Here is a 27,140-nt window from a genome sequence, read left to right on the forward strand (position 1 = left end):
GGATCCAATTAAAAACTAAAGTGCACATATACTGCAACAACTTCTAAAAAAACTAGAAGTAATTTTTTTTTTGCATCTTCATGACGTTATCTGTATCTGAACTCTTGTTGGAATTTTAGAAGTGACTACAATATAGTTCATATCATATGATAGAGCTCATTTTATATTATATACAATCGACTCTCCACAACTCGATATTCTATAACCCGATATACTATATAACTAGACGGATTTTCCAGTTCCTTCAAATTTCCATACATTGTGCTTTCCATAAGTCGATACTTCTGTAATTCGATATCTCCACAAGTTGATGTTACGTGAGATGTGAATTTCTCTCTTCTTTTTTTTTATTTTTTGGGGAAACGTGATCTAATTTTTGTTTGAAGGTGAATAAATACTTACAAGTTGTAATAACATGAAAATGATAAAAACTATTGTCAGTAAAAATAACGTGATTTTTTTAGCACTTCGAATAATGTTTTCAAATAATAGTTTGTAAAGAAATATCAACAAAATAATATTGCTTTCTTACAAAAATGATAATAAAAATATTGGAAATACAGAAATTTGTTCCTTCGATTTTGTGATGGTATATTCTATTATTCGATAATTCTATAAGTCGATGATCCCTTGAATATCGAGTTATGGAGAGTCAACTGTAGTTTATATCGTAACATATATTTCATGTCGAGCAATATAATGACGAGTGTCACAAGGAATTTACTACGCAGAATTAAAAAAAACTGAACAACTTTGCCGAAGATAAAACCTTCAAAAAAGAGTTCCTTCTGGAAATACATATAGACGCCAGCACCAAATGCTGGTTAAATTTTGAACGTATGTTCATGACTAATTCCTTATTCTCTCGAAAAATTTTACCGCAGACAGCATCCTTCTATAAGTCGGGTCTCGGGTTTTCAAACCCAAACTCGAATGGTTCGGGTTGGATTTGAAGGCTAGAAATTTTTTTTCGAGTATGTCGGAATCGGGCTTGTAAAAATTCGGATTAAGGTGGACTTTGGTAAGAGTTATGATAAGAGTAACAATCGGAAAGCTTCCTTATGTATCAGAAACGATGAATTTATCTATTTTTAAAACTCGGTCTTTTCTTACAAAAAATGTTTAGGTTTCGAGTCAGATTCGGATTTGAACAGTGGATTTTTTTTTCAGGTTCGGGTCAGGTCTGAGTACGGGTCGGGTCCGGGTTTAAAAAAATTAAGTAAGTTGGGTACGGGTCGTGTTTGAGCTCAAAAAATGTGGAACCGCCCTCTAATAATTAACCTCTATCGGAAATACAAATCGACGTCAAATCCACCGGGTGGTCGAATTCTAAACTGAAATACCTTATTCTTTTGTGAGACGGACCCTAATATTGTGGTTGGTTCACAAACCTCTCACGCTGAAGACCAGGAATCACATACCCTTGATGGTCACTTTTGATCTCAAAGCCGTTGGTCTTGAGATAAACTTGCTATGGGTTAAAAATCTCATTATAAGAGACAAAAAAATATCCTCTTGGGCAACTTTGCCAAAGACAGCATCCTTCTATATGCACGCAATCTCCAGTAATCGCATAACTAGCCCTTACCGGAAGTTCATACTTACGCCAGCGCTACGCGGTAGTCAAGTTCTTAACTAAATTATAACCAATGTGGAAGTCCTTATCCTCCTGAGCAACTTTGTGGAAGACAGCATCCTTCTAAATGACCCATAACGCGGGTACGTCACATTTTCGTGGTGCGTTATGGAGAAAAGATATACCAATGAACCCTAGTCCTGACTGCTTCAAACGAAGAAAACAGGATGTTCGAGTAATGAAAGGAACACTTATTAGTCCTTATTACATTTTAAACCTTGTTGAAAGTGACAAGTCTCGGTTTTCTCAGTTGCCGAGAATGATCTGACAATGATCGAGACAAGGAAACAAATGAAGTCGAATTGAACAATTTGTTTCATAATTCTTCATTCATTTGATTCTCTAGTTTGAAGAAGTAGGGACTATAATTCTGATGCACGGACAATATCTATGTAATTTCTACCGGAAGTTTATATCGACGCTAGCGCCACGCGGTGGTCGAGTTCTGAACTAAATTGTATCTCATAAGGAAGTCCTTATCCTCCTGAGCAACCTTGCCGAAGACAGCATCCTTCTATGTGTTCGCAATCTCGAGTTATCGCATAATCAGCCCCTACCGGAAGTTCATATCGACGCTAGCGCCACGCGGTAGTCGAGTTCTGAACTAAATTGTATCTCATGAGGAAGTCCTTATCCTCCTGAGCAACCTTGCCGAAAACAGCATCCTTCTATGTGTTCTCAATCTCAAGTTATCGCATAATTAGCTCCTACTGGAAGTTCATATCGACGCTAGCGCCACGCAGCGGTCGAGTTCTGAACTAAATTGTATCTCATAAGGAAGTCCTTATCCTCCTGAGCAACCTTGCCGAAGACAGCATCCTTCTATGTGTTCGCAATCTCGAGTTATCGCATAATCAGCCCCTACCGGAAGTTCATATCGACGCTAGCGCCACGCGGTAGTCGAGTTCTGAACTAAATTGTATCTCATGAGGAAGTCCTTATCCTCCTGAGCAACCTTGCCGAAGACAGCATCCTTCTACGTGTTCGCAATCTTGTGTTATCGCATAATTAGCCTCTACCGAAAGTCCCAATCGACGCTAGCGCCACGCGGTGGTCGAGTTCTGAACTAAATTGTATCTTATGTGGAAATGCTTAATCTTCTGAGCAACTTTGCCGAAGACAGCATCCTTCTATGTGCTCGCAATCTCGAGTTATCGCATAATTAGCCCCTACCGGAAGCTCATATCGACGCTAGCGCCACGCAGCGGTCGAGTTCTGAACTAAATTGTATCTCATGTGGAAGTTCTTATCCTCCTGAGCAACTTTGCTGAAGATTGCATCCTTCTATGTGCTCGCAATCTCGAGTTATCGCATAATTAGCTCCTACCGGAAGTTCATATCGATGCTAGCGCCACGCGGTGGTCGAGTTCTGAACTAAATTGTATCTTATGTGGAAGTCCTTATCCTCCTGAGCAACTTTGTCGAAGACAGCATCCTTCTATGTGCTCGCAATCTCGAGTTATCGCATAATTAGCCCCTACCGGAAGTTCATGTCGACGCTAGCGCCACGCGGTGGTCGAGTTCTGAACTAAATTTCATCTTATGTGGAAGTCCTTATCCTCCTGAGCAACTTTGTCGAAGACAGCATCCTTCTATGTGCTCGCAATCTCGAGTTATCGCATAATTAGCCTCTACCGGAAGTTCGTATCGACGCTAGCGCCACGCGGTGGTCGAGTTCTGAACTAAATTGTATCTTATGTGGAAGTCCTTATCCTCCTGAGCAACTTTGTCGAAGACAGCATCCTTCTATGTGCTCGCAATCTCGTGTTATCGCATAATTAGCCTCTACCGAAAGTCCATATCGACGCTAGCGCCACGCAATGGTCGAGTTCTGAACTAAATTGTATCTCATGTGGAAGTCCTTATCCTTCTGAGCAACTTTGCCGAAGACAGCATCCTTCTATGTGCTCGCAATCTCGAGTTATCGCATAATTAGCCTCTACCGGAAGTTCGTATCGACGCTAGCGCCACGCGGTGGTCGAGTTCTGAACTAAATTGTATCTTATGTGGAAGTCCTTATCCTCCTGAGCAACTTTGTCGAAGACAGCATCCTTCTATGTGCTCGCAATCTCGTGTTATCGCATAATTAGCCTCTACCGAAAGTCCATATCGACGCTAGCGCCACGTAATGGTCGAGTTCTAAACTAAATTGTATCTCATGTGGAAGTCCTTATCCTTCTGAGCAACTTTGTCGAAGACAGCATCCTTCTATGTGCTCGCAATCTCGAGTTATTGCATAATTAGCTCCTACCGGAAGTTCATATCGATGCTAGCGCCACGCGGTGGTCGAGTTCTGAACTAAATTGTATCTTATGTGGAAGTCCTTATCCTCCTGAGCAACTTTGTCGAAGACAGCATCCTTCTATGTGCTCGCAATCTCGAGTTATCGCATAATTAGCCTCTACCGGAAGTTCATATCGACGCTAGCGCCACGCGGTGGTCGAGTTCTGAACTAAATTGTATCTTATGTGGAAGTCCTTATCCTCCTGAGCAACTTTGTCGAAGACAGCATCCTTCTATGTGCTCGCAATCTCGAGTTATCGCATAATTAGCTCCTACCGGAAGTTCATATCGATGCTAGCGCCACGCGGTGGTCGAGTTCTGAACTAAATTGTATCTTATGTGGAAGTCCTTATCCTCCTGAGCAACTTTGTCGAAGACAGCATCCTTCTATGTGCTCGCAATCTCGTGTTATCGCATAATTAGCCTCTACCGAAAGTCCATATCGACGCTAGCGCCACGCAATGGTCGAGTTCTAAACTAAATTGTATTTCATGTGGAAGTCCTTATCCTTCTGAGCAACTTTGCCGAAGACAGCATCCTTCAATGTGCTCGCAATCTCGAGTTATCGCATAATTAGCCCCTACCGGAAATTCATATCGACGCTAGCGCCACGCAGCGGTCGAGTTCTGAACTAAATTGTATCTCATGTGGAAGTCCTAATCCTTCTGAGCAACTTTGCCGAAGACAGCATCCTTCTATGTGCTCGTAATCTCGAGTTATCGCATAATTAGCCTCTACCGGAAGTTCGTATCGACGCTAACGCCACGCGGTGGTCGAGTTCTGAACTAAATTGTATCTTATGTGCAAGTCCTTATCCTCCTGAGCAACTTTGCCGAAGACAGCATCCTTCTATGTGCTCGTAATCTCGAGTTATCGCATAATTAGCCTCTACCGGAAGTTCGTATCGACGCTAGCGCCACGCGGTGGTCGAGTTCTGAACTAAATTGTATCTTATGTGCAAGTCCTTATCCTCCTGAGCAACTTTGCCGAAGACAGCATCCTTCTATGTGCTCGCAATCTCGTGTTATCGCATAATTAGCCTCTACCGAAAGTCCATATCGACGCTAGCGCCACGCAATGGTCGAGTTCTAAACTAAATTGTATCTCATGTGGAAGTCCTTATCCTCCTGAGCAACTTTGCCGAAGACAGCATCCTTCAATGTGCTCACAATCTCGAGTTATCGCATAATAAGCCCCTACCGGAAGTTCATATCGACGCTAGCGCCACGCAGCGGTCGAGTTCTGAACTAAATTGTATCTCATGTGGAAGTCCTTATCCTCCTGAGCAACTTTGCCGAAGACAGCATCCTTCAATGTGCTCGCAATCTCAAGTTATCGCATAATTAGCCCCTACCGGAAGTTCATATCGACGCTAGCGCCACGCAGCGGTCGAGTTCTGAACTAAATTGTATCTCATGTGGAAGTCCTAATCCTTCTGAGCAACTTTGCCGAAGACAGCATCCTTCTATGTGCTCGTAATCTCGAGTTATCGCATAATTAGCCTCTACCGGAAGTTCGTATCGACGCTAGCGCCACGCGGTGGTCGAGTTCTGAACTAAATTGTATCTTATGTGCAAGTCCTTATCCTCCTGAGCAACCTTGCCGAAGACAGCATCCTTCTATGTGCTCGCAATCTCGAGTTATCGCATAATTAGACCCTACCGGAAGTTCGTATCGACGCTAGCGCCACGCAGCGGTCGAGAACTGAACTAAATTGTATCTCATGTGGAAGTCCTAATCCTTCTGAGCAACTTTGCCGAAGACAGCATCCTTCAATGTGCTCGCAATCTCGAGTTATCGCATAATTAGACCCTACCGGAAGTTCATATCGACGCTAGCGCCACGCAGCGGTCGAGTTCTGAACTAAATTGTATCTCATGTGGAAGTCCTAATCCTTCTGAGCAACTTTGCCGAAGACAGCATCCTTCTATGTGCTCGTAATCTCGAGTTATCGCATAATTAGCCTCTACCGGATGTTCGTATCGACGCTAGCGCCACGCGGTGGTCGAGTTCTGAACTAAATTGTATCTTATGTGCAAGTCCTTATCCTCCTGAGCAACTTTGCCGAAGACAGCATCCTTCTATGTGCTCGCAATCTCGAGTTATTGCATAATTAGCCCCTACCGGAAGTTCATATCGACGCTAGCGCCACGCGGTGGTCAAGTTCTGAACTAAATTGTATCCCATGTGGAAGTTCTTGGTCCCCGAAGCAAGTTTGCTGAAGACAGTACATTCCTATATGGCCTGCATCTTACACAATTTGGTGATGACTGCAGATTTCTGGACTGAGTGTACTGAAATTTCACGTGGCCAACATGGTCCCCTTCGTAGCCGATTCCCGGTGGCCACTGGATCCGGAACCGGTATTCCAGGTAGTGATCAGAATCTTGAGGAGTATATCTTTCGAATGCGGCATAAATTTCATTATTCGGTTGATATTTCGCTGATTTATAGGGGTATACATTTCTGGGTCATAATGACCCCAGTATCTTATTAAGTTGTTTTTCTTAACATCCGCGGAAGGTTAAGTTAGCTGATTTCTGCATTATACTTATAAATTTACATTAATTCATAATAAATTGAAGAAAGTTTAATTTTTATTTTTCAACACGTGATGCTCAATAGCTATATCTACTCTTTTGGTGTTTGATTTACATGAATCTAACGTAAGATAATCGCCTTGAGTGTATAATAGAAACACAAGGTTATTTAATTCTATTATGATACAAGAACCAACATGACTTTCTCTAACCCAACATAAATTAAATCTTTTCAATTGTTAGGAAAATATGAATAAGCCATTATAGGGATTCTCACAAAACTTTCACATAATCCTAGGTAACATTCGGACAGAATCCCGAGAAGGATTCTCAATTCTCAAAACATTCTGGACAGCATTGTCACAGACTCTATTGTAGTATTTCTACAACTAATTGTATGCGACCTTCTGACGGGATACTAGGCACAATTCTCCTGCAATCTTGCACGGGATTGTTATTTTTCACGTACAGACCACAAAGTGCCCTAGTTCAGCGCATTCGTAAGTAAAATTATTAGTAGCTGAACAACCGATTATTCAATTAAAATATTGTTTATACTATCTCTTTTCAACTAAATAAATGTTATTCAGCTACCAATGTAACCTGAGTTACCTAATTGTGCGCATTTGGTCCAAAATTTTACTTTCAAAATTTGTACATACTGCTATCTGTATATGATAGTAATACATCACAATTACGCAATAGATTTTGTATCAAATTTTAAAGCAATTTTCGAAAATTCGGAGAATAAGGGTCATAGCTGTGGTGAATTACTGCACTTTACGATTATTGTCACAGAATCATTTGCCGCATTTTATGAAAAGCTGGGTTTCATTTTTACAGAGTCCATGGTAGGATATTCTAAAAAGGTCTGGGCTAATTTCTGAAGTTAGCACAATTCGCACAGAATTTTGGACAAGATTATCACAGATTCTTGGGAAGGAATTTACAGAATGCCAAACAGGGTGCCATACCGGATTGCTTTAAAAGTGAATTGGTAAAAGTGGTAAAAATGAATCGGTGCAAGTGTTTTTGAGTAATGGGAATTTATGTTTCTTGTACCACTCAAGCCTTGTAAAAACTCGAAAACTTCAGAAAACTGCTGGGGTACGTCAGGAACTAATCATCAATATTAACCTCCTTTTTCCGACCAGCCTAGATAGCCGCGTAGTTTCGGTAGCGGTTGTTTCAATTGGCTAAGAATTAACACTACGGACTGCCTGTTCCGGTGGTAAAAGTCCACCTCACAGGTGACCCCTAATTTATGGTGTGATGCGTACCGTGCCTAGGAATGAATGATTAGGGGGTCTAACCGCTAACGGAGCCTGTTGAGTATCAGAATTCTGCAGTATTGATCCCTTCCTGTGCTATCCGGAGCAATGGCGCAGGTGACCTTGTGTTTCTCCGAGATAATCGGCTGCCCTTCTTCAGTCTCTAATTCGAGGCTAAATATGTAATGGTGGGATTATGAATATGTTGCTTTTTAATTCAAATTATTACTTATATGCATTCGTATTATGCGTTTTACACAGTGTATTCTGTTCTTTTTTTTGCCTTTGGCGACTTTCAATAGATACCGATCTGGTTTTTTCGCTGCTGGTCTTTTTTGTGCTGAGATTGCAAAAAGCTTAATCCTGCCTAGTTCGGGTAGTGGCTACGGTTAGGATAGCTCAGATCAATCTTCAACATACAAAAACAGCAACGATCAATCTTTGCAGACCAATGCAAAATGGTACAGCCCAAGTGACGCTAGTTTAAGAACCTTACTTTCGTAAGAGAAACTTATATGTAGGTAACCTTGTGGACCCAGTTTTTGCTTGACATTTTTTTTTTCAATAACCTTGTTTCGCTATTCAAATCAAAAGGCGTGAGAGCCATGATTTCGGGGGAGAATGTGGATTTTTATGTTATGAGAATACACCATGACTAAAAGTCATGAAATCATGAATCATTTTACCGTAACGTCAGCAATGCGTTACTTTTTATTTTTTTTAGCGATTAAAAGTGTCAATTTAAATCATGAGATCATGAAGCATGTATGCATGTATTTTTATGCTGAAAAGTGACAAATTGAGTCATGAAGTCATTAAGCAGGATCATGGAATCATGAACTCAGTTCATGAAAACAATCATAATACGTCATATAGGTTCCAGTTTATATTTGTTATAGGTAAACATGAAAGAAGGTTGTAATCGTTTCGGCCTTTGCGTCAGTAGTTTCGGAAAAAAAATCGTGTCGGATTAGTCTTTAGGCCACCGGGTATTACCCGCGTTACTGAAGAAGAATAAAACGTGAAAAACATTTTAAAAATGTCAACCGTAACGAGTTCCACCAAGAATGCCACATATCTAGCAGGAACGCGAACATCCATGCTTAGGTTTGTACGCAAAATGTTCTTTCAAACATCAATTTAAAAAAATGCTGAACGATTGTTTGGTGATGGGACACTTCTTCACTCTACGGAGGTAGAAAGTGGAACTGGAGCATCCTGCTTGTGTGATCCGTTCTATTGTAAAACGTTGGGGAACGTATCATATCCGAACAGTTATAATCTGCGACAAGCTTGTCAAGCAACACATTCGCTTAATGATGAAAGCATCCAAGTAAATTTTGGAACATCCAATAGCACCGATAGATTATTTGGGTTGTGAAACAATTTGGAATCCTTTTCACACAAACAAAAAAGGTTTTTTTTATTTCGCTCGTAAACTTCACCGAACGCAAAAGACGCTTTGACTAAGATGAAAAAAGTGACAGATAGATTTGTGTAACGCCTGGAGCACACAAATTCTTGAAAAATATACATGCTTTCATAACTTGTAATCATGAAATCATAAAACATAAAAATTTTTGTTCATGAATCCGGCAACGGTTTTTTTCCGTGTATGAGCATTTACATGGTGTGTACGTTATTCTTTTCTGAGGAAATATATTCTACAAATATTAATCCATAAAATCCCAAGAATATTCTTCCGTAATGTGTACATTTAGACTAAGGTGCCAAGGCTCAATTTTCGCTTAAGAAAGTCATTTAATGTTCTTGCTCTGTAGTCAATGAGATATTTGCACTACTAGTCACAAGTATAAAATCGCTTCACCGATTATCGCAGCACTCATTTAGTGTTCTATAGGTTGATGGGTTAAATTAAGTTTATCCACAATAAATACAAAATTTCACACAAATTTAGAAATACACATTTTTATACATTATTTGCAGTGCAATGAGTCCATTATGTATGCATCAACATCAAAATTGTATTCACATTGCGTGGGTGTGTTATCGGTCTTCTCAGTTCAATCACCGAACGAGATTGGTCATCGAGTTCACAGACATCCTCGTAGGAGACAAAACTATACAAATTAACTGCTGTAATGAGGGGGTGGGGGATCATAATTAGGGTTCTAATTCATCGTTACCTCCAATGTTGGATCCATTCTGTGCGGCAGCGGCGGCGGAGTACATGCTCTGTTGGGCGGTCTGCGGCGGGTAGATCGCTGGCGGGGCTTGCGGAGCGCGGGGACCGGCCGCACTAGGCGGAACCAGCACCGGGGGTGCCGGACTGACCAGCCGCATCGGCGTTCCGGTGCGAGGTCCCATCACCAGCGAACCGCTCTGATCGTAGAAGGCCGATATCACCTGATGGACGACACCCCAAAACGGCAGCCGATGGCGCGATTGTGATAGAATTTTTACATGGTTTGGTTGATTGATTGGTAACATTGGTTTTTTGGGGGGATGGTTACGTGTTTTGATGTGAATGTGATATGAGTTTGTTTTTTTTTCGGAATAAGAAGAAAAAGAGAAAGAAAATAATATACAAACATACATTAGGAAATAATTGACATTATGTACAGTTCTTATCCTAGAGCTAGAGTAGTAGTATCAAACATATGGTACATCGAGGCAAATGGGTCCCACTCGAATGCGAGTGTTAATTTCAGCTTTACAACATTTAAATTTTGTTATTCAAATCTTAAAATAACATAAAGATTCTTTATTTATAAATATTTTACTGAATAGCATTTTAGGTGATCCCTCTTGCCTCTGGTACTTGTTCCGACTTATTCCGTCGGTCCCTTAAGGTATCATTGTTACCATAATTGTTACATCAGTTTATTATACAACCAAAATTCAGGGAGCTTTTTTTAATTGGAAAGGATAGGAACGGGAAAACACCTGATCTCAGCTGCATCGGATAAGATGAACATGATTTTCAAACAAGGCGTAACAGTCGAAGAGGAGGGCCTATCGCCCAATGGAGCAGACAACATTTTAAACGGCAGCCAAATAAACAGGCATTTGAAGAAGGCAAATATAACGTATTTTATTAACCATTTGAAGCGCATGGTGTTGTAGAGCACCATAAATTTTCGACGAATTCGTTTATGTTGAATTCGTCGAAAATTGATTCAGTTTAAACTGTAAAGTAGTTATTGGAATGATTTTGTAGCTCATTAGAATACTCAAATGGTCTACTTATTGATCCAATTGGTCTAACAAAGCCCTTTGTTGCAAGCTTGGTGGATTATATCACTACAACGTTTGAATAATACCTTTAAAGGCGGAGTTTGATATTAGAGGGTTAAATGCTGATTTCCATTTTCATTGCTGTTTTAGCGATTTTTTACGCAGACATATATTCTTAAGTGATACATCGAAGCTTGAAATTGTAAATTCATACCGAGTTCTTGCTTATTTCAAATTATGTCATTGTCTGCTTTTGGATAAGCTATACTGATGGTTATCCTTTTCCTAGGGCATATAAGTATTTTCCTGTTTTTAACAGCAAACGGAACCATACCGTTCCGCGGTCCCACCAGAACGATTCTCAATGGTGCGTAGGATTTGCCTGGCGGCAGCCAAGTGGCAAGGCGTTGCGGCTCATTACCGGGAAAATAGAACGAGAAATAATTTCTTACTCGTTACTTGAATCGCCGGGCATCAACAGGGCCCTGGGGCTGGGGCACGTTACAGCATTTAATTAGAGTGAGGCGCGCAAGTGCCAACAGTTGGCACGCTTCGCGCAAAAAATATTACAACCATGCAACCCAAAGTGAGAGTGTAGTGCAAGAAGCACTTGAGCCGTAAGCAAATACTGAACGGAGAAACGAACGTGGAGGTGCAATATATTAATAATAATCGCGTATGCCTAGTGGCAGGGGGGTTTGCTGTCCGCTAGCGAAACTGATTTGCTTCGAGCATATGATGGTCGATAGGTTTCTAGCAATTAAAATGTAGACAATTGTACTTGGAGAGAGGAAAGGTTATGGTTTTCGTATATGGTTAAGTGCAACATTCTGTGCCATAATTGGCTGTGCCGCTGCCTGCAGTTGGCATGCGATTCCAGAAAGCAAAATATTCGCGCACTTTTATTTGATGGAAATGCATAATTGACTGAACGTTTGACTGAATGTTTTCTTGGAAAAACAGATAAGAACACGTAACGCACAGCGAAGCGTGAATAGGGTGTTTGTTTTGATAGGAGCAGAAGCGGAAGCGACGAAAGGTTGTAGATTTTTAATCATGAATCTAACTTATATTTGGAATATTTTCCAAATTAGTCTTTCTGTTTATTTATTTATTTTTTTTTTGACAGAATAGATCAATCGTTAAGTCAGTAAGTTTTTAGGTATCAGCTTTAACTATCACTAGGCTATTCGGGTACGTGATTAAACTAAAAATAAAAGCAGAATCAAATGTTGACTACAAAAAAATGTTATAATTTTTTGAAAATTAGTCAACTATTTTTCTGTAATTTTTTAAGAATTTGAAACATTATAAGTCTTTTTTTGGAGAAATTTAGTTCAAATTTTAACCAATAATTAACTCATACGAAATAACTTTTAAAATTTAAGCAATATCAGAGAACAATTTATTGCTGCTTTTTTGTACTTTTTCACACCAGGTTTCATTGTTGCCATCCATCTGAAGCAAACAAGGCAAGGTTGGAAATTCTTAATAAGATTTGTTATGATTTAAGCCTTATTTTTGGCCAAACATTTTGTTGCTAAAAATTGTGACGTGCTGGAACATTTCTGAAAAGCATCAGATTCACAAACCTCAAATCGACTAGAGACACATAAATTGATTCGTGGGACGTTGGAACTAAATAAGGTGGGAGCTCAGGCAACATAACTCCTTGAGGTAAAATATCCTGGGCGTCCATGTAAAACCACCCTCGGCGAGCAGCGGCGCTTGAACCAAGCTATTAAGCACTGTAATTGGAGGAAATGCCAATGCAGAACCCAAAGCTTCCGTAAATGAAAGCAAACCCAGTGGAGCAATGGAGACACGCTCAATGAGGAATAGAAGAATGCGATCGCCCGAGGAGGGAGCCCCTACTGAAGCTGGTCCTGGGACGGGGGAAACAGCGAGCGGCCAGCGGCGGGAAGAAGATAATGTGCAAGAGCGGCCTTCCAGTCAACAGGCACAGACCGTACCGCGAACGCGAAACAGAAACGGCAGCAACAGAAATCACCAAGACCATGCTGCACCTACCGATGTTGCTGTGGCTGATAGACGTCAGTCACTCACGTTGGCAGGCGGCCGACGGCAGCGGATCATGTGGACAAGGAAGATGAATATGTATGTGATTCGCTGCTACTATATCTGCACAAGGATGGAGACGGACATGTCTGGCAGATCAGGGATGCTGGAGATGTTCAACGAGCGATTCCCTTGCTTTGCGCGCCAGGTTGACTTGCTCACCGCTGCAGAAGTGGAGTACATCAAGCTGGAAGTGCAGAGGGAAATAGGAGAGGAGGAGACAAGATCGAGCGAGTACAAGCAGGAGAATCGATCAACGAGGCTAGTTCGTCATGTTGCTGAAATTGTTAGGCCCGCACAGCTCCGAGATCTCAGAGAAGTCGACATTACTGAGATCCTCGACACCCAGTACAGCAGTTGAGTGCTCTTGCGAAACGAGTGCGACGTTATGGAGAATGTTCGAAGCGGAAGGAATAAAATGTTCAACATAAACGGACGGCTGCACCAGGACTTGATTTTGTGCACAATTTTTGGTATAAAAAACTCATAACGATCAATGGGCGAATGGCGAAATGTTTCAATACGGTACTACGGTAGACCCCACGCAGCTACCGGAATTCATCACCAGGGGTGTCACATTTCTTCTGCCAAAGGACCAACTCACAGCTGACCCAGCGAAGTACAGACCAATAACGTGCCTTTCAAGTATCTATAAAGTGCTATCGTCGGTAATAGCGAGGAGGGTGCTAGCCCATTGCGACGCCAACAACGTAATGAGCGAGGAACAGAAAGCGTGTCGCAGAAACATGCAAGGCTGCAAAGATCAAGCCATCATAGATGCAGTCATTGTAGGGCAAGCTACCCAAAAGCAAAGGAATCTGAGTATGGCGTACATCGACTACAAAAAGGCATATGAGTCAGTACCTCACTCGTATCTTCTCAAGGTACTGCAGTTGTATAAGTTAGACGAGAACGTCATCACGCTGATGCTACACGCGATGGGGATGTGGAGCACATCCCTACACATTACCGACGGTACAGTTGTGTTACGGTCTAGGACTCTCAGCATCAGGAGGGGGATTTTTCGACAGTTACGACATTCAGTAACGACATCCGGATGGAGTTTGGTATTGACAAATGCCGGTCAATTCATCTACGTCGGGGTCAAGTTATGGATGCCAGCTGTTTCCGCGTCAACGAGCAGGAGGAGATTCGGAATATGGTTGACGGCGAAACGTATAAATACCTCGGATTCCTGCAACATAGAGGTATTCGCAACACGATGATCAAGAAGGATCTGCAGGAAAAGTTCTTGTCTCGTGTCAACTGTATTTTGAAGAGCTTTCTGTCTGCCGGCAACAAGGTGAAGGCGATCAACACGTTTGCTGTGTCCCTGTTGACGTATAGTTTCGGGGTGGTAAAGTGGACCAAGAATAACTTGGAGGCGATAGAACGAGCAGTACGAGTAGCGTTAACCAAGCACCGAATGCGCCACCCAAAATCGTCCATTGAGAGAGTCACCCTGCCACGTGTAGCAGGAGGAAGAGGCGTCACCAATATCCAGGCACTATGTGTCTCCTAGATCCAGCAGCTGTGGGCATATTTCGTAGAAAGCCAGAACCGCCACGAAATTTACCGCACTGTATGCGAAGCTGACCACGGCTTCAGCGCCCTGCATCTGGCGCAGGAGGATTACCAGCTGAACTGCGACATCAAAACCGTCGATGAGATGATCGCATCGTGGAAGCAGAAGGTGTTGCATGGAACGCACCCCCATCAACTGGAGGTCGAGCACATCGATAAGGTGGCGTCAAACACGTGGCTGGTGCGGGGTGACCTCTTCTCAGAAACAGAAGGTTTCATGGTAGCCATCCAGGACCGGGTAATTGCGACGAAAAACTATTGGCACTACATATTGCACAAAGACGTGGAGGACCGCTGTAGGAAGTGCAATTCAGTAGGGGAAACTATCGAGCATGTCGTTGCCAGCTGTTCAGTACTAGCTGGATCAGCCTACCTCGATCGTCACAACGAAGATGCCAAGATTGTGTACCAACAGCTTGCCCTTAAGGCTAAGTAGCCCGTCATTCGTTTTGCAAATTTTCAAAACCAGTTTTTTTGCTCAAAATTCAAGCAATGCTCATTAAAATCTATCATTACATTACACTTACTATCTGAAATGCGATGATAGATTTTCATAAGGATTGTTATAAATTTGAACGAAAAACTGGTTTTTAAGTTTTGATGATTGCTGATGACTGAATGATGGATTCTTGAGCCTTAAGCACAACTTGGTGGATCGATTTGTGCCCTACTAAAAGTACCTACCTGACAGTGTTCTGGAAAATAGTTAAAGCTGTACTGGGATCGTGAGATCATAACGGACGTACTCATCCGTGCCAACTGCCCCGACATTGTAGTCTACGACAAAAGGATGAAACGAGTTACACTCAATGTCCAATCAACGTTCTCAAACAAGATAGCGAAGTACCACGACTTGGCGAAGGAGTTGAAGCAGATGTGGCACCTAGAGGACGTCCGCATAGTTCCGGTAGTCCTCTCAGCGACCGGAATTGTCCCGAAATCTCTCCTAAGGTCCCTAGACGAGCTGGAATTGAAGAAGGACCTACACAGCATCCAAAAAGCGGTGATTCATGGAACCTGCAGCATAGTCAGACGGTTCCTGAACCACCACAACTGAGAAGCTCATCCAGCAGACTCATTAGGATAAGTAAACCGATAAATGAGATCCACAGAGCCTTATCCCCTTTGGCATACAGATTGCCCGGGGTAGGTGAATGTTTCTAGCCAAGAATCAGTTGGGTTTATTGTACAAGTGCCGTGAGGAGAGAATTGATGGTCTCGTATAGCGAGGTGACAGTACTCGATTCGAGCGACTTTCCATTTGATTTACACGGCTAGTCACTTCATTCGAGTCGAGAATTGTTATCTCGCTATACAAGACCGGTAATTCTCACCTCACGCCACACGTAGAATAAACCCAAGAATCTAGAATCTTCTAAAAATCTTATAAGCAATCTATTTTTTAGTAGTCTCTTAGAAAGAACATTCTAAAATCCAGTCAAATACAGGCTCAATTTCTGTTAGGATTCCAGCAAATATCTCTTTAAAAATTTGCCATGAATATAAATGGAATTCTAACTAGCATCAGCTGTGCACTTCCTGGAAAACAAATCTAGTTTTGCCCATAAAGCTTGAAATGATGTGTTCTTTAAATCCCCGGATAGTTCCCGTATTTTCCCGGTCGTTTGTAGTTCTCGGGTTGTCATGCATTTCCTGGATGGATGGACACCCTGGGAACCGCTAAAGAAGAAATGTTAGAAATAAAGCTTTGCTCGAACAGCATCCGCCACGAGTTGACGAAAACGAATGTACCAGATAAATAATAATCGCTACATCTCCTTTGAACACTTGAATACATATTTTGCGATTTAGGAATCCTTTTTCAACAAAGTGAGAGCTCTATATTCAATTGGTTGCGATCAAACTTCATGGATACTTTGCGTCTATTGAAAATCCAAGAGACTTGGATAATGCCGTTATGGAATGGAAACTTTTGAAACAAAAACTTGTCCTCTGCGGTCTGTCCCTCATACAGTCTTAACAGACCGCCGATGGTTGAACTCTAAACTGGATAGACTCAGGAAACATTGTAGGAGTTGGAACAGACGCAACTAAATAAGAGTCGTTCAAGTCGCAAGACTTACAAGAAAGCCCTACGTCCTACTTTTGAAGAAAAAGTTTCAGAATGTTTATACAATACACACTTCTTCGGTTGTGTGGACATAGTATCTACGCATGAACTAAATGTCTTTTCATGTAGTTACAAGTCTCTGGATTCGACTACTAGTACAGAATCGCTTTTGCTATGTTCAAAGCTCCAGGAGCAGATGGGGTTTATCCTGTTTTGCTCCAGCAAGGTTATCAAACATGTCATAAGAACACTACTTGTAAGCAATTTGCTATCGTGTATACTTTCAGATCCTGGCGTGATATTCCTGTAAAGTTTATCCCAAAAGAAGCACGTTCGTCGTATTGAGAAACAAAGAGTTTCAAACCATCAGTCTGACCGCTTTGCTTCTGAAAAATCTTATCTTCCAAACGGTGTGCCTCTAGAGCCGGACATCTGATTTCTGTATGTCTGACTACCCTCCTCAATTTGTAAAAAAATAATAGTATTTAATAATTAAAACTAGATCCATTTTTTACGCACCAATACGTTCGCACCAAACATATTTTGATGTCATTAAAAATTCAAACAACAGGACAGGACACACACAACATAGTTTTGCGGCGAGTTCGAAAATGAACTGTCTGTGGTTGCAACAGTGCGGTCGGTTAGCAAATCGAAAGCAATTAAACCGTTCGTTTACATTACTGATTAATGTTTATTAAAATTATAATTAGGTCCACTTGAATGTTCAATTCACTCTGTTTGAGTTCGTACACACCTTCGGAAATGGAGTTATTAATTGCAATTTACTATTGGGTGTGGGAAAAAGCAAAACAGATTCAAATAAGTCATAAGCCTCTATATATGATTGTGGTGATAGGAATGTGAATTGAGTTGTATTGCATATTGTAATGGTTCGAACCATAACTCATCAAATACTGCCATATTTCCATAAATAGACCATTTAATGTGTTCACAAATAGAGCTATCAGCATGACCAGACAAATCCCATCCCACCGGGGCCATACATTCTGATTATGATAAATGGAACGTTCAACCTGTTCCTCTGGAAATAGGGTGCGAGAAAATTGGAGAGCACTGGCCGAAGCTAATAATTTCTCTACCGCAACCACTTCATTATGCCTGCGCCAGAGGTCGAGTATGCGATTGCGAACATCTTGAGCGGAGCAAGATTTCACCGGAGATTTGAGCGGATGAAATTATTTTGCAATAATTACCACCATAATAGCTGCCGTGGAGTGACCTGCTGAGCTTTTCCCTAGACAAAGGGTATGCAGTGGAAAACCACCACCGACCGTCTGGCGTTCCTTCGAGGAAACCAAACCATCCCAACTCACCTGGTGGCTCGCCAGACGTTTTCGTATGATGGGGAAGGTTTGCAAAGTGTGCATTAAGCGGTCACTGAGCTACTTGCAGTGTACTGATCCATCGTATACAACACAACCGAGTTCGGGCAGCTCGCAAAGATAATAACTAAATTCGGAGGGTTGGTTGGACTGGTTCAAAAATCAACTTTTAGTTAACTTTCTAATACTGTTATTTTTTTTTCGATCTAATTTTCATTTTCCGTTAGCTAAAATTGATCTTAACACGTTTTGGGCAATAATTTCTTCTTCTTCTTGGTATTACGTCCTTACTGGGACAAATTCTGCTTCTCAGCTGTGTTCAATGAGCAATTCCATTCCAGAAGTGTATTATTCCAGATAAGTATTACTGCTTTTATTACTCCATGTTGTTTTATGACCCTCTCCGAGGATTTAATCAGAAATCAATTGAGGTAGTTGTCCAAAGTTTCTTTCGGATATTACTCTGATTTTTTTTTCAAGTGTTCCCTTGGTTATTTTTCACTGACTTCCAATGATTTCGCTTTTTTCCTAAAGATAATCACAGAAATTACTTTAGACCATAGATTCCATCAAAAATTCCTCTTAGGATTCTTCAAGATGTTTTTCAATAAAATCCTAAAACATCCAGTAATTTATACAGTGATTTTTCCACCGATTTCCTTAGGATTGCTGTTTATAACATCTCCAAAAAATCCACCAGATTTCTTCAGAAGTGCCTCCACGGATTTCTTAATGTTTCCAACAAAAATGCCGTTCAGATTTTTTTTAATATAGCAACCAAAAATCTCTCTAAAATAGCTTCATGAGTTACTCCAGAGTTTACTCCTAAGATTTTTTAACGTATTCTACGGTGACATAACGTTGAAAAACGAAGCGTCGAATTCCAAAAAGGCCAGGAAAGAAAATTTCTTGGAAGAATGATTCTCATCAGAAAGAATTTGATCCTTTCGATGTTTTGACCCTTTCAACGTTTTGGCATTCGACATTTTGCCCCAACACCTTCTTCCATAGATGTCTGCAGGGAAATATGTATGAAGTAAATTCTACAGAAAGTATTCGAAAAAATCTGGGAGGTATTTGCAAAGAAATCCCAAAAGTAACCTCTGATATGTAAGTTCTAAGTAATCCTTGATGAAAAACAACATCAATTCACCAAAATTGTGGATTTGACCATATAAATGAAGCAGTCTACCCGACAACATACCATGCTTACAAGAGAGAGCTAACGCCACGGCTTGAGAGAAGAGATGCACTGTCACGGTCATAACCTTCCCTACCTCGTGTGGAACATATGTGTTATGACCTGTATTATCAACGTAGACATCGTATGTAGCTAGCTGCCTTCCTGCAAGACGACACACAACAGACACCATAGATAGGGCTGGAGTGGTTGGAAGCAATGGAAGTTGTTAATTACCTATGTTTCCACCACCTCTAGGGTCACAACCGGAAAGCTTGGGCTTGCTACCCACGTACTCCTTTCGCAGGCAACTCGCTTGTAAAATGGTCAACGTCCCGTGACCGGGCTGTTGTGTGCGTTATCGGGTTATCGTTCCGGGTACCGACCGGGCATCCCGGCCACACGCGTTCGCGGAACTTGTTGAATTTGGCAAACTGATGCTCGCGAGTTACGACGCACTGTGGGTCAGAATGCTACTTTGGTTGACCATAACCTCTCTAGCGATCTGGGGATGCTTACTAAAGAATTCTCGCGTAACTTTTCGAAAGGACCTATTTAGCGATGAGATATTCCTCTTTCGATTATAACAGTGCATTACTAAAGCTTTTGGGAAGTTTTTCACAATGGATCGAAAGACAATGTCCTTGGTTAGCGTTCCATACAAAAATGTGGCTCACTTATTGATTGAAGAGAAAGTATTCAAAGAGAGCATCTTAATGTTAGTTAGGTCTTTTCGTTACGCGCAAATTTTCTTCTGCAGCGATTTTGGCCAACCAAAGTAGATTTCTGCCCCACAGTGCGACGGTGCGTCAACAAGTGGCTAATTGAGAACAATTTTATGCTAAAAGTTACCTCGCTGCTTCGGTCCGGTGTCGACCAAATGGCCAACAACCGGTCGTCGTGCTGGGGCGATTGGGAAATCCAGTAGCAGCAGTGCAGTTTGAAAATGGCGAAAAAAGGTACGGCATTTGAGCGGAAAATTGCTGCTGTGAATAGGTGACGTTTAATTAGCATGTGATTTGGAAATTTTTTCTCCCTGCCTGGCGGCGCGCGATGGATGAGGAGAGTGTGAAGTGGGTATCGTCGTCTCGTCTGGCTGCTAATTCACGGGATGATGAAAATCAAAAGTTAAACAAGTTGATGAGGTGCTATTTCTGTGGGGAGATGGCACAAAGTTTTGCTGATGCATTTTCGAGGTTTTGTTGAAGTTAACTTGCTGCGGCGAGTGTTTCTCTTCGCCTAGTTTAAAGCCACAATCCCTATTCATTTGTGAGATACGTGCCAGTTAATTTGTATTATTAATATAAGAAAATAATTGTTGGCTCCATTGATGCTGATAATGATGATAATTTCGGAAGCCTCGGTTACAGCCAAAAGCATTCGTTATTAACGAAATAGATGAAGGGAAATTGCTCACTGAAGATATGCTGTTATAGTGCTGAACGTGATACATGTTTTTGTAATTCAGTTTTCACATTGATATTGACGGAGTTAGTGGACTAATGGCTTCCGCTTCTGCTTCCTAAGCAGAATGTCATGGGTTCAATCCCAGGCCCGTCTTTTTTACTCGTACTTTGTTGTTGTATCTTTCACTTGCTTCTATCTTCCGCTCTTAATCTGTCATAGTTGATTTATCACAGTTCATAGCATTTGCTAGAACCCGAGCGGAAAAAAATACAACCGCTTCCCTATGCTTCCATTCTTCTTCATTATAGCACGCCTTTCCTTACGCGGGATACATTGGCAGTCTGCTAATCTAACAGCAAGCCTCTCTGCCATAAAATTTACCACCCCTATACCTTCCCGCATGAACTGGCATAGACGCAGTGGTATATACGGTCTACTGTGGGAGCCAGTATAATGCATCATCAATTCCTCCCCTTCCCCTCATTGGTGTGCATTCTGACGTGGCAGGCGCCATTGTTGCCAAAGAATTAATCCCAAAACATTCATCCAGTTGGTTCCTTGTGTGAGTGCAGCTGATCTGGCGATACTGGAGTAGCAACCACGGGCGGCCAATCAAGCTCAAGCTCAGTTTTTCACATTGATATTATTATAGATTTTTAAATTTTGTACATTTATCAAGCATCATAGGGAAACTGACTGAATTTCACACCTTAGGGACAGCTAATTAATTTGCCTGAGAAACTAATGTTTCTTTAAGTATTGCAGTTTCTGTTTGTTTGTTACATTTTTGTTGATGCCATCAATAATCGTTTTGCTAAGAATATTTGTTGTAGATTTTTCTAAAATTCTCTTTTAAACGTAGGTAAAAGGAAAAAGAAAATTAGTATAAGCGCAATAATTTCAAACGGTTCAACTTCCATAAAAAAACAATCTTCAGTATTGAGTTAAAGTTTTTGAAAATATTAAGCTCTGATTTTATAAACTAAATCATATAAGTAGTTATTTATGCATTATTTTTCGAATTAAGAAAGAAATATCAGTTTTGGCTTCCGAATTTATACATAATGGTATTTCTTCGGTTTCTTTAAATACCGAAAATGCTGGTTAAATTGACCATTAGGATGAATTTGATCACCGTGACACACGATTTTATTTCTTACTAATAGAGCACCAATTATTGCGCGTTATTCTTCAAGTTTAATTATTGAAAATGTTCATAAATATTTTATTGTTAAGAACTAAGACAGCATAATCGTACGGACTCCAAATAAGTTGCATTGACAAGTGTTTAATTTAACCCCGAAACGGGATCTCACGATTTTTCATATTAGACATGATTTTTATAAGCCAATGAGGTTCACTGTCGTACTTGTTTTCCTGCATTCAGTTATTCGGCATAGACAACATTCCTAGAAAACATACCTGAACAACCGAGAATAATGATCAATTTCACCCGAAATTACGGTAAGAAGTAAAACCGAATGCTGTTTTTTTATGGAATTTTCTGAATAATTTTTTTTTGTCCTACACTGAAAACAAAAGATATTCAAAATTTCAAGTCGATTGAAAACAAAAGGCCATTTTTTATTTTAATGAAATTTTGTCTCAAGATAGGCAATTGTTTACTAACAACCATCCACACATCGCGAGATGGGGACTTTAAGGAAAACAAATTTCCAACAAAAACTTTTCTTGTCTCATTTTTTGCGTGTTATTTTCAAACAAAATTAAACAAGTGACAGTCACAATTATCTCAGAATTCATAGAAGGTACTAGACAAAACCATGAATAAATAATATTTTCGATAAGGTCTCATATATTTTTTTTTTAATTCTAAGAGAGTGGTGTCAACTTCGTGGCAAGAAACGCGTCATGAGCCCTTATTACCGTGCACCCCCGCTAATTTGAACGGTACCTCAGGCAAACCATCGGGGTTCATTTTTCATTTGAACTTCTAGTTCTATGTACAACTGAAAAATGTGTGTCTGTTTACCCTTTTGGATGTTTTGTTTTGATTTTACGTTTTGTTCCACAAAGTTCCATTTCGCTTTACTCCGTTCCATAAGGTAAATGACGTTTGAACCAGGGACGAAAATACTCAATCTACCCTCGCCTACATTGATACTATCTGGGTAGAATCTTCGTTGATTTTTATTTGTTTTTATCCTCACCTTGACAACACAACAAAGATTGGCAAAGCGCTTGCGCAAGAATTCAGTTTCCTTTTAACCTGCTGCTACTCAACCGCTTTGTGATAATCGGAAACAAAAAATGATATTCATTCTAACTAGCTTGACTTTTTTAACATTCCGCTTCGGGAAATTGTAATTTTTACCCGAGGCACACTAAAGACGCGTCAATATAATCGATTACGTGCATCGGATCGTTCATTACCCGTACAGCAGCATATTTTTTAATTAATATGAACCTCATTGATAATCAATTTTCTAAAACTGACACTCTTCTGCTTCTGATAATCAAAAACACCAACGACATACGGGTATCGTTGTTTGTTTTGCCAATCTATTTTTGCGCCATCTTCATTGGTACAATCATATTGGTGGTAGTGCGGTTACTTTGATGGCGGCATAAATGTCGATGAATTGAGTGTAGTGAGCATGATTTTTTTCGTCCCTGGTTTGAACCATTTTTAATCTGAACGAAGTGCAGATTAGCGTGGTGCAAATTAAAAAGTGTTCAGATTAAATGTGATCATATCAACAGGGAATTCTCGAAATTTAAAGTACACTGATTAGACAAAATTTACTCGCTTATTGAGCTTTATTGAATTCTGAGATGATTGTGACTTTCACTTGTTTGGTTTTGTTTGAAAATCACTTGCAAAATAAGGGTTAAGACAAGAAAAAGTTTTGAAAAGAGTAAACACAATATCTTGAGAAACAAATTAATCCAAATAAACCATGAACATTTTTTAAAATCAATTTTAAACTTAGAAAATCTTTTTTCTAAATTTCGAAAATTTCAAAATTTTAAGCTACAAATACTACAGTTTTTATATAGAATACTCGATAGTTTAAAGTCAATTGATCAGACCAAATTGATAGGCTTATTAAGCTTCATTGAATTCTGATATAATTGTAACTTGAAAATGATATAATTGTAACTTGAAAATGATACGCAAAAAATATATTTAAGACAAGAAAATGTTTTCGTTATAAAACATGTTTTCCCTAAAAGTGCCTATCTCGCGATGCATGGACTGTTTATAGTTAACATAATTAACCATCATGAGACAAAATTACAGCAAAATAAAAAAATTATCGAAACGACTTTAAATTTTGAAAATATTTTTTTTTCAGTGCGTGTTACATATTAGATTTTTTTCAGTATAGTGCCTGTTCGATTTTGGCAACTTTACCGTTCGGTTTCAGGGCGGTTCGCTTTTGGCAATACGGAAATACATATACAAAACAATGGATCACTGGTCAGTGAGCATTTTTGAGGCTTACCATGTTCAAAACAGGTAAATTTAACTCGTGGTCATTATTATGGTGATAAAAGTTGTAATAAAATCAACCGTTCGATTTTGGCATGTTTCGTTTTAGGCGACATTAAATTTTTTGTCCTGTGCCCAATATCGCCAAATTATTCAGAAATTTAGGCAATTATCTACAAGTCATCCATACGACACTTTTTTGTAGGAGTTTCCATAGCCAATGCCATAAAAAATTTTAGCGCTTCCCGAAAGATAATCCAGATAAATTTTGGAAAAACTAGGTATGCAAAGTGGTTTACTTATTGAAGGTCTACATTTCTAGAAAGTTTCATTGATATCTGAGAGGGTGCTGACAACATCTATTCAAGTTGACATGAAATGCGTCAGCAAAAACAAGCAATAAAAAATATTCAAAATAAAAGACACTCTAATATATGACAATTTGTACATTTTTTAATATTCTCTCTTAGACTGGCAAATCCGAGAACAGTGACTGAAGTGTAGCGTGATTGAGATATAATCTCAACATTTTTTTCCTTAACGGATTTGACCGTTTCACAATAGTAGGACAATTTATCTGAATATATAAAACTTCTTTTGTACAACAAACTTTTACTGAACATCCCCCATGAAGATATATGATTGAGAAACCTGCCTATAATATTTGTATATGTTGAAAGAAACCTGTGCACCTAAAATAAGATCTAATACGAAAATTGTGTACCTAATATCGTATACATATCGCATAAGTACATACAGTCAGAAATAACAAAATAATCACCAAATTACCGTGAATTCGGGTGAAATTGATCATCGTGTCACGCAATTTTATTTCTTCCCAATTATTCGTCGTAATCCAATTGTCCAATTGTATGTTGTTAGGATTTTTTTTTGCGTTAAAGTATGTTTTTTTGTATGAAAATAATGTAAAATACCAGTAAAATCATGTACGGTGTAGTTTTGAAGTAAAACCAGTTAAACTTTTAGTTCTAGACAAGGATTTGAACATGAAAATAACCGGAAAGTTTGTGAGGATGCTCAACATCTGAGTGAGAGAGGAGATAGCTTGCTTAGATTGCGAGGTCCTGAAAGCCAAGGGAAACTGTCACCAACTGTCACTGGAAAGTACTGAAAAAATTAAATTTGCTAGAAAATTACGGCACATGAGCCAATGTAGCTCACCGTTGTATTTGTTTTCCTGAATTAATTTGTTTGGAATTGTCAACATAATAGAAAACAGGCATGAACAATCGTGAAAAGTAAATTTCATCCGAAATTGCGGTACTAAAGTTTATGGTACTAGGTACCCCAACAACCTTGGACCTTTGGACCTAAGTCCCAAATCATCGCCGAATTCGAAAGTTTCAATGCGTTAATAAAATATATAAGGTACCGTGGGGTAAGTGGATACAGAAAAATCAATCATTGACTTCATTGTTATGTACAACTAACGTGAATAATGTAATTCAAACTTTTTTCTGTGGATAACAAATGAGGGACTATTATACTTCAAATCATCATTTATTTTTATTTTTCTGATTGTTATGTATTGAGTATGAGAGACTTAAAAATTTGCACCAAATGATCCACTTGTACCACCATGGTGGGGTAAGTGGATCACCAATTAAAAAAATCTGTTCTCGAAACAAATGTGGTGTGATTATGTATGATAAAAATGATATTACTCTCGTTCTTGTTATTAGTGCTAGTAATGTTACATTATAATACTTTAAAATTAAAAAAAGTTCCTTTATTTAATCAAAATATAATAGAAAGTATGTATATATTAGTTCATACTATATCTAACAAAAAAAAAACATTGACTCTAGAAAAATTTGGAGAAAATTCATCCATTTATACGCATAAGTTATACAGAAGTATTGTTGGATTATTCCTAACGATATTTTCGAAAAACACTCTTAGTTGAAAAATATTAGTTACTTTTACTTTGGAATAACAAACTGAAATACTTCTATTTTATTTATAAACATATGTGTATCATCTGTCTAGAACAATTTCTATGGTCAAATAAGGTACGATACTAAGCGTTCAATTGGAAAATTAGTATATTTTGCTCTTTTACAACTCAACTTAGATAAAACACGAAAAGTTTCGTGTACATTTTGAAATTATTATTCTTTTAATTTTTTATATGCCAGAAAGGTTAAAAAAACTTTTAGGTGGATTAATTCAAATTTTCTATGATCAATTTGACAAATTCAAGCTGGGAATGGAAGAAAATAAAGGAAAACAACATTTGCGGATATTAAAGCTTAATAAAATTCTCGTAAGCAGTCTGCCAATAAATGATAATAATTCTTGATCCACTTACCCCACCCCATTAAAAAGTAGGGGTAAGTGTACCATGTCCAAATCCATGTGATTCATTCAATTAGAACTGAAGTGCTCACCATGTGTCGAAAAAAATAATAGAATTCGATTTAAGACAGAGATACAATGGATTTTTGATTGATGGAAAACAATTTCGAAATTAATTACTTTTTGCAGCTAACAGGTTTGCTTGTGTTGGTGTACGTGTAGTACAAGTTTTGCAATAGTATCAGTGCGGGCATAAGAATATAACCTAAAACTAAGCAATGGTGCGAAAACATTCAACATATTCAAGCATTTATGCTTTATATTGACAAATGATCCACTTACCCCACTGATACACTTCCCCCACTGTACCTTAACTCATTTGTGATTTTTACTGAAAATATCATCGAAATCGACGAACGATTGCGAAGTACCAGAGTTTTGAGATTTCGATGTCGACACCCAGTACTGTAAAGGTTAACTGTGTTTGCTTAGAATGGTGCACAACATTCGGCCTCGGCAAAGGTGAACATTTAAGTGCAAAACGTCGAAGGACATCTTCCCGAACGTATTATGAAATTATAGACACGAGGGCACGCGACGAAGTGAGTGATGTTTTAATCAAATTACCCTGGCAATTAGTATTTAATATTTAATAAATACCAAGCAGTTCTCCTCCTCTGGGTCAATATCATGTTGGTGCGCCTCCTATCACTCTTTCCACATAAGTAAAAGTCATAAAGCAGTCCATAAGTGAAACGTAGTGTCACGC

General features: G+C 39.6%; 1 protein-coding gene across 6 annotated transcripts in view; it reads right to left on the reverse strand.

The window, feature by feature from the left end:
• The window catches only part of LOC5576263 (maternal protein pumilio), a 429,920-nt gene that overhangs the window by 21,854 nt on the left and 380,926 nt on the right, over positions 1–27,140 (reverse strand). For all 6 annotated transcript variants that reach the window (XM_021849990.1, XM_021849991.1, XM_021849993.1 and 3 more), the window contains one exon: positions 9,878–10,097. In XM_021849990.1, coding sequence (XP_021705682.1) covers positions 9,878–10,097 — 220 coding nt within the window. The remainder of the gene's footprint in view (positions 1–9,877; positions 10,098–27,140) is intronic.

Source organism: Aedes aegypti, chromosome 3 (assembly GCF_002204515.2).
Source record: "Aedes aegypti strain LVP_AGWG chromosome 3, AaegL5.0 Primary Assembly, whole genome shotgun sequence".
Classification (NCBI taxonomy): domain Eukaryota; kingdom Metazoa; phylum Arthropoda; class Insecta; order Diptera; family Culicidae; genus Aedes; species Aedes aegypti.